General features: G+C 40.5%; 1 protein-coding gene across 1 annotated transcript in view; it reads right to left on the bottom strand.

Annotated features, from left to right (window-relative positions):
- cunh1orf53 (chromosome unknown C1orf53 homolog) overlaps positions 1-4,903 on the bottom strand; it is a 7,905-nt gene extending 3,002 nt beyond the window's left edge. Inside the window, exons 1-2 of the mRNA XM_008284754.1 lie at positions 4,510-4,903; positions 714-815 (exon numbers count right to left, since the gene is read on the bottom strand). Coding sequence (XP_008282976.1) covers positions 714-815; positions 4,510-4,773 — 366 coding nt within the window. The 5' untranslated portion in view covers positions 4,774-4,903. The remainder of the gene's footprint in view (positions 1-713; positions 816-4,509) is intronic.
- Between the last annotated feature and the right edge of the window lie 4,176 nt (positions 4,904-9,079).

Below are 9,079 nucleotides of genomic sequence, written 5' to 3'. Positions count from 1 at the left end.
CTTTAAGGAAATATGCTGGAATATTTCTTGCTTGAAATATTTTGCATCTACACGTAACAATACATTGACAGCTATATGCTGTATTTACCGTCATCTGAACAAAGCAGCACTTTGTCTGACTGTAATCTGTGTTTATGTGCACCATCTGTCCCCAGCAGCAGGCAAATCAATCCAGGCACAAAAAGTTTCTTTCCTCACACTAACTTCCACTGAGTTTCATGCTATATATATATAATATAGGTGTAATGCTGGGAGCTCATACTGTTGACTCAGCATCATCAGTTGGACGCGTTAGTGTTGATATAATTTGTGTGTTTAGCCCTTTTACCTAATTAAATTAATTTATTGTTCTTTTTTTAACAACACTGGCAGCTAATGTTAAACCAGCCTCAACAGCCTTTTTACATAAATTAAGTTTTTATGTGATGTTTTGTGCATAAAAAAAAAAAAAAAATTAAGAACATTTGTCAAAACAGTGTTGGAAAAGCGCAGCTACATCTAAGCTTAATTAACATCAGGAGCACCAGAGATCAGACCGGCGTGGGGCAGGACGGAGCAGAACACAACAGGACCAAACGCCACAGAACAGAACAGCTGAGGAAAGATCAAGAGGGAAAAAAAAACTGCAAACACACATAGAAAAAAAAAAAAACACAACACAGAGCGAACTGGAGGAAGACACAACCTGGAAAAAGAGAAAACAAAGAGCTCACATGTCTGCACGCGCTGCCGCAGCAGCTCCCTCTCTGACGGTGGGCATATTCTGTGAACACCTTATACCCGCTGGAAGGGTCGACATACATCTGCTTCTTCGCCTGAGCATAATGGAGATATTATTATTTAATTAGTGCGACATACAAACACGTATGCTGGAATGTGACCCCCGCATACATAACCGTATACAGAAACGTATACGTAGGAATAACACAGAATACCAGCTCGTGCAGACAGATTGCTTTGGGTCAAGGAGAAGAGGAGAACGGACGACCTCTATGCATACAAACAGATGTAAGACAGTCGAATTCTTGTGATGTTACTTAATTAATTAGTGCTATTACTTGTGCTTTTGTGTGCAATTCAGTGGGTGAAAATCTGCAACCAACTGCTCGCCCTGCAACAACGTGATCCCCTGAAGATTGTCAGTAAAACAGATTTTAGACACAATCAGTCTTTTATTTGGACCGGTCGCCACACACACACCTACACACACACACACACACACACACACACACACACACCTTCTGTAAGTGAAAAACACTGAACTCCTCTGCCTTCCCCTAGGAAGTTAGAAAATGTCATCTCTCAGTCTGTTTCAAACTGAGAGCCCACTAGTTGGTGAGCTTTGACAGGCCACAAAGGGAAAAAGGCCCTAGGCCCTTTAGTGACACGGCCTGTCATTTCACATGGCATTGCAAGGCCACATAGTGAAGCTGGCATAGCGGGGCCCCCTCTGTATTGTGCTTTTCCCACCCAGGCCCTAGCAGTCTCCTCAGGTCGCGGCCAACTTGCCTCAACTTCATCCACACTCAGAAGCACAATATTTAGAGCAGAGCAGCCTAAAGGCACGCAGATGACACCGAGTCACTGTCGTCATCAGCACCGAGCGCGCTGGTTCTGTTTGATGGACGAGCGAGTAGGATTTGGTGAATATCCAGCATCTGGCAGAAGCACTTATCGTCATTACTTTACGACATGAACTGTGTTTGTAAAACCGGCGACGTCCACTCAGCCCAAACAGTTTTAACCTGAAATGTTTTGATAATATCAACGATAAAGTTTTGCAGCTCTCAGGGCAAAACTCCTGAAAAAAAACTGTCAGGACTGCTTGGTAAATAAAAAAATATATATATTAATGAGGGAGATGAGAATGGAACACCTCGTTTGGACATCACTGATCACTGAATTCTCTTTCAGTGATTAAAATTAAAGTGAATTTTTATATTTTTGCCCCAGGGGCAGTAGAGCTGCATCACAGGTGGCACATTATCATACGATCACACTGTAACTGCCACAGAACCTGCTTCAGCAAATCATGTTGGTACTGGTCCAGTGTTTTTGACGCTGATCTGGACCGTTGTGGATGTGACCCACAGTGAGCGCCGACATTTGACACGACCGTCAGTTCTGTTTGAATATTCTCACGTGTCACGACAACGAGGACATTTCTGTTGTTATAGTTAAAAAAATGTAAAATACTTCAACTTAATCTGCGTTATGTTTTCATTGCAGCATTACTTCTTTTTTTTTTTGCACTAATATTCACAGATGTTTCAGGATTACTTCATTCTTGGGTCCAAACTGTGCTCAGCTCTGATCTAATAATCTAATTTTATTAAAATCTAATGTACATTTACTTACATGCTGCACTAAAACAGAACCAAAATGAAATGTTCTATCATATTGTAATCCACTACATTTAAGAGAGAAATATAATTTTTTGACTCAAACACAATTATTTGACACTAATGGTTCCTTTTTAGCTTCAGATTTTAAATACAAATATGACTAGAGGGCAACAATCACTGACCTAAATGATTACTGGATCAGATATTCAGCTTTTAAAATGTTTTTATTTTACTTTTTTTTTAACTTGTGCTAAAATAAATTCATTTAGAAATGTTCTACTTTAGCTCGGACGCCAAAGTCACACCTCTGTGCTGCCGCCAGCATCATGTGATCGGAGCTCAGCGACCAGGCCACACTGAAGGATGTGTTTTAATTATTATATTTTAAATGAACATATGTAAAACATAATTAGACAGAATTAGAATTAGGAGACTTTTCAACAGAGCTTTATGTTGGTTTGTGTTGTTCTCAACTTTAACAGCAAGAATTTATTTTTTACTGAAATTTTATAACATTCAAATGTGGGTTTATTAGCAGAGTGACAGATATGGTGTGTTCAGGGCTGATACTAATACAGATTATTAGCAGACAAACAGACTGATAACCTGACTCACTGCAGTTCCAGCACACCAGCTCACCTTCGACTGCTCACACACAGTAAAACTACCACATGACACAATAGTAAGCTGTAGTTTTCTGGTATTTCAGCCACTTGTACCTGGACAGGAAACTGATGGTGAAGGAGGATAATGATGAAGAAAGTCCCAGCTGGACAGTTGACAGGATTAGTTCTCTAGTTTTGTTATGTGTTAAAGTTTAAATCCGTGTTTTTGAGTCTTTTGGAACACTGCAGTCTCCGGTTGGTAACACTCAGCAGGACTTCGACTGCTTATTGACTCCAAATATCGATCGTCAGGGATTTTTTTTAGGTCCGATACACATTATTAGTGATCACAAGACTGATAACTGACATGTGGAACCAATACAGAGCATCAGTGACAATGAACATAACAGTAGTATTATTTAGAAAAACACAAACACAGATTTCTAACCAGTCAGACTGTGCTGTAGCTGGGACAATAAAGTGAGTAAAGGTCGTGGAACACATTCTGAAATCCAATTATTTTGTTGGAAATTGTTGGTTTTTGGTTTGTTTTTTTATATATATAAAAAAAGCTAAACGTCAAATGTGGTAATTGGCCAAGTTGATAATCAGTCGTGATTTTTCTGATACTGTGATTTGATTTGAAGTATCTATTTCTAAGTCAAGCTTCAGTTTCATATTCAACGTCTAACAGATTCAGGCCTGTTCAGGACTTTCATGTTGCCGTACGTAGAAGATCCTTCAGGGTCCCCAAGAAAGAATATGTACAAAATATTAGTTGGTATTCAATAAAGACTTTTATATCATGTTAATTACATGTTCTGATAAGTTGGTTTTTGGTTCCAAATGCATGACAAATGTCCCTCTTCTTCTGTTTTAAAAAAAAAAAAATCCTCAAAAATAAAAACACAACACCTGTCATCTAAACCAAATGGACTTGGGTCAAGAAGACCCCAGAAGTCCTGAACAGGGTTAAACATGTGAGGACTGCTTTAACTTGTAAAACCATTGACGTGACAGTTTAAACCCTGGATCAGATGTGCTGTATCAGCAGTCCTAAAGCGCAGCCTGTGCGATTTGCTAATGGCATCGTTTTAAAGCAAAATCGACTCTGTACCCCATCCCTGTTAGTTTTTGGTCTCCTTGATGTCTAATAATTGGTATTGGCCTTGAAAAAAACCCAATATCAGCTGACCTCTAAATATGACCATGTGATATTTAATCAAACGTTGGACCGGACCAGCCACCCACCCACAGGGAAACTATCTCATTAATACAACGTGCTGCAGTGCTTTAGTGATGCTTACATGTTAATCAGGTGAGTTTTGCAGTTTAAACACAGCATGTAACCATGAGTATGTAGCTGATTATGTCCTCCTAAGTCACACTTTAAATGATCAGACTTCGTGCATGGTGTCATCTTTCCTCTGCACCTCCATCCTACAGCTGAGCATCGAAGAACAAACATGTGGTTTTCATTCATCATGTGAGTCTGACTGTAATCTGATTGTGCAACATGACACGATTGGATTTGAAGTCGTTGGAGTGATGTATCTTACCTCACATGCCTCTCTATGGATTGCATGGATGGCCATGTCCTCCTCTGTGAACTTTGCAGCAGCAGCAGCGTGCTCGCCCCCCGCGCTGCGCGTCCCCGCCGCGCTCCTCCTGACTCCATCGATCTGCGGCGCGCCGCCGTCCGCCTTCCAGCCTTCCTCCTCTTCTGAGAGCTTCGCTATTGACATGGTTACGAGTCGTTTATTAAACTGGACACGGAGGAGAATCAGTCTGCTGATGGCACCTGGGTAGCTCTGGTGAAGCATGCTCCTGTTAAAAAAATAAATAAATAAAAAAAATAAAAAACTTAGCGTGGTGTCATTTAAAACCAAAGAGGAACCGGCTTCATGACTTTGACTTTGCTTCCCGACTTGGAGTTGTGTTACAAAAAAGAAAAAAAAAGAAAAATACAGAGAACTTCTGTGGGGGAGAATAAAAGTCTTTTTAAAATTAAATTAAATTAAATACAGTGAACGCGCTTTTCCTTGTTTGTATCGTCACTGAGCAACATGTTGTCTTTCTGCTGCCTCCTCCGTGTTTTGCTGAACACAAACATTTCTACTTCCTCCTCTGGCCTCCGTCACTCTGCTGCCATGTGACCACCTCCTAACTGCTCCTCCTGCTCACACAGCGCCTCTGCTGTTCACAGCTGCTGCTCACATCCTCCATATGAGGATAAGTCCACTGTGCAGAGGGATGCAGAGCAGCAATCATCATGCAAAATGCAATAATAAATTATCATAATATGATAAAGTGCAGGATGTGATTAGTTGTTTTTTAACAGCAGGTGTTGGCCAGTGGGAGCTCCTCGCTGTGCAAAGATGGTGGAGAATGATCAGAGGAGATGCATGATGGTCATCGTGCTACCCAGGGTGATGCTAAGGATCAACCAGAATCAGAATCTGTAAGTATTTTCTGCATATGAGGAATGTGAGAAGGTTGTGGTGCACAACACTGACCAGGTGAAATGTTAAAGAATAAAGAAAAGCAGGTGTTGCAGGAAAATCAACAGTAAATGTGACGACTCAAGAAACAAGTGAGCGCAGAAAATCTAATCATGAAGTACTAAAATACTAGAAATACTTAAAGTGTTACCGTAACTGTTCTGGACTAATGAAGCACCTGAATATAAGCCACGCCCACTTGTCTATAAGCTGCAGGTGTCCACGTTGTAACATGAGATGTTTACACAGAAAGATTATTTTAACTTTTAATTCAATACGTACCGGTAACATACACAAATACGTAGATGCTTTTTTTCCCAACAGTTCCTGTAACATGGCTGGTAAAAAAAAAAAAACTACAGCAGTCTACCAGGAAAAGTCACTGATCGCTATCTTCATCTTCCTCCTGCACTAAAACCACTAAAGTCGTCTCCTTCAATGTCTTCAGGAGTTAAACAGCCTCAGAATCACTTCATCACTTCCTCAGTCTCTCTGTCGTTGTCGCTCTCAGTGTCACTTCGAGGCAAATTAATAAAAATCCATAAATTAGCTGCATCAGTATTCAAAGCCTGTGAAAAAAGTAGTGGCTTATAGTCCAGACATTACGGTAAATGAGACAGCTACACAGAGCAGGAACCTGCAAATGGTTTGCCTGAGAATGTGCACGAACTCACAGTCTTAGTTTTAATCAAACCATTCAAGGTACACAGGTGATAACTGAAACTTCTCTGACACACCTCAGATATTTACCAACAAACTAATAAGAATAAGAAGGAACAAGAAGGACCTCACATTATTACATTATTACTCACATAATTGAATTTCCCTTCTGAGATAAATAAAGTATTTTTCATTCATTTCATTTCACATACAGCACCCTCAATAATTATTGGTTAAGATGTGTTAAAAGCCTTAAAATCAGTTTTTATTGCAGAAGCATACTCTCACACTGAAAATTGTAGAAAAATGTAACCGTCAACTCAACTCAAATGAATTGTGGGCAAAAGGGGGGTTGTACAAAGTATGAACATCAAGGGTGCTACGAAATGTGACGCACATGATTTGATATTTGTTGGTCTGTAAAAGAATTATTTTATAATGTGGGATTTTTTCCACACTGAATAAACGCACTTGAATTAAAGGTTGAATTTTCCTCTTTTTTTTCATTGTGGTCCAATATTATTTAGAAAAAAACTGAATTTACTAGAAGCTAAAGAACACATCTTAACCAGGGGAGCCAATAATTATGGAGGACGCTGTATATAAAAATTAATAAAAAGAAAGAAAGAAAACAAGTAGAACCTTAAGGGTCATGTGACCACACCACGCTGAAGTTAGGGTTCTGAGAGGCAGGCCTGGACCAGGTGTCACCACCCAGGGGTCCCTTGCTGGCCTTAGCAGCCACACCCTGGTGTCGAGTCCATCAGCCCCTGAAGCAGACTGGTGGTGTTGGACATTGGGCCGTGGGGTGACAAGACGCCCAGGTGGTTGCGGGTTAGCGTGCCTTGGAATACCTGCATGGAAGCCGACAGGCAGAGCAAAGGAGAGCAACACGCTGCCTCACCAAGACATACGACAGGCTGCTTATGAACCAGATGAGCTGAACTTCTTGTTTTCATTCTGTGCTTTCACGGCAGTTTGCATCGAATGCATTCAGGTGAAGCTATGAACTGTCCTCGATGCACTGATTGGTCTCCTGAAAGCGATGTTACACCAGCATGATGTATTCATATAGTAGTGTTGGTTTTATTAATCCAGTTATGGGATGTCTGAGATTGTAGCCGCTGCAATAGGGGTGAGAAGAATTTCATTTGAGATGTTCACAGCTTAAAAACATTCCACTTAAAGCCCCTTACCCGTCATTTATTTACCCCCTGAAGACTCATGTCGGCGTATCAAAGGCACACATTAACAAGTTCTTCCATAAAAACAATCCCTTTGTTAAAATGGTTCTGATATAACTGCACATTTGTTGCTTCCTTACATCTGTAAGGTCCCCATCTCTACCTATCTCCACCCACCCCTCCCCGTTTACTGTAGCTTAAGCACACCAGCTCACTTACAACTCCGACACTATAACATGGCTTTATGCTACTCTATGCTGTGACACTGGAGTAATTCAGTCACACGTGCTCGGATCAGAAACCAGTTCTGTAGGGGAATCATGATTCAGAATGTTAGTACAGAGAGCTACACGCTGCAGGTTTACAGAATCAGTTCCCTAAAGTCTGAATCTGTGTTTTTTAAACTGTCACCATGACGCTGACTGTTTCTACCACTCATGATCCAGCATATTAAAAACACCATATGGACGTGTAACAAGGTAAATAACTGTAAAGGATTAGGAGCCTCTGTGCTCGTTGGTTTTATGAATCCAACAGCAATACAACGGGAGTATAGAGAGTTTCACTGGAGGTGTCCAGAGCATCAAAAATGTACATTAATACATCTTCATGAGAAGTACTTTCTAACAAGCAGAGGAATAAACCTCCCCTCTCCAGAACGCCTTCCTTCTTTCCTCTCCCTGCCTGCAACAGAGTGCAAACAAAGACAGCTTCCCACAGTATTAAAGTAAAACGGTGACTTGGACTAAGCTGCAAGGTTGATGAGTGGACATTAATGAGTCCTCTCAAGGTTATCCACTGCTTTAAGCCACCACTGATGATGTGTCTACTCCAGAATTATGGGTAATGAAACCTGACAAGTGTCTTTTGACTGACATTGTGAGGTCAATTTACCCTCAGACAAATTGCACATCACTCGTAAAAACATTTGCATGCACATTAGCATGGAAGACACAAAGAAAGAAAAAAAAAACCAGTGGATGTATGTAAGTTATTTTCCATTGAAAGTATGTTTCTTAACCTTTCTGTATTTGGCGGTTTTGCAGCCCACATGATCATCGTATATTGCAAAAACAACCTGATTAATGTAAGGTAAAACAGATGTTTTGTAAATTTACATTGCAATAGACTCCAGAATCAATGAAAGCGCTTGTGTTAACTCTGCCGCAGGCTGCACTTACTCTCAGCTGCATTTTCCCAACATGAACCCTTGTTGTGTGTTTTCTTTTAAGTGCCATTTCAATTCTGCAAGACACATTGTGTGCACCTCAGGTAAGTAAACTGTTTGAAGTCATTATATATTATATTTCTGGGGCCTCTGAAGGACAATGGGAGACTGTACTGTCCTTTTTTCAGTGCTAAGTTCTCTTAAATGAATATTATCTGGACCTGTTTACTCTTTCAGTTCCTTGAAATGTGAAACCTCACTGGTTCCCAGTACCCACTACTGATAAGGGCTTTTTGTATTTGTCTCTGTGAGTGTGTATCTGCATGTCATATTGTTTTTTTTCTCCTATGTAAAGGCAACAGCCCTGCCATTATCATTTGGTAGGGATGCCTGAAACAGCATGCCCCAGTCTGCTGCCACTTAATTACCTTCCAGTCAGCCTGAAGAAATCTGGCTCTCATCCAGACGGACTCTCTGGAGAGGAGTGAGAAGTACTTCTAAGCCATTGGTTTCAATTTACCAAGGGACAGATATTACTTAAACATGAGCTTCAATGCAAACGTTAAAATGAGAGTGTACCATAAAATAGAATTACACTATATAGTGATTGTGACCA

This window comes from Stegastes partitus, unplaced genomic scaffold, assembly GCF_000690725.1.
Source record: "Stegastes partitus isolate 25-593 unplaced genomic scaffold, Stegastes_partitus-1.0.2 Scaffold371, whole genome shotgun sequence".
NCBI lineage: Eukaryota > Metazoa > Chordata > Actinopteri > Pomacentridae > Stegastes > Stegastes partitus.
The sequence above is the reverse complement of the archived record's forward strand: the minus strand, read 5'-3'. Positions and strand labels throughout refer to the sequence as shown.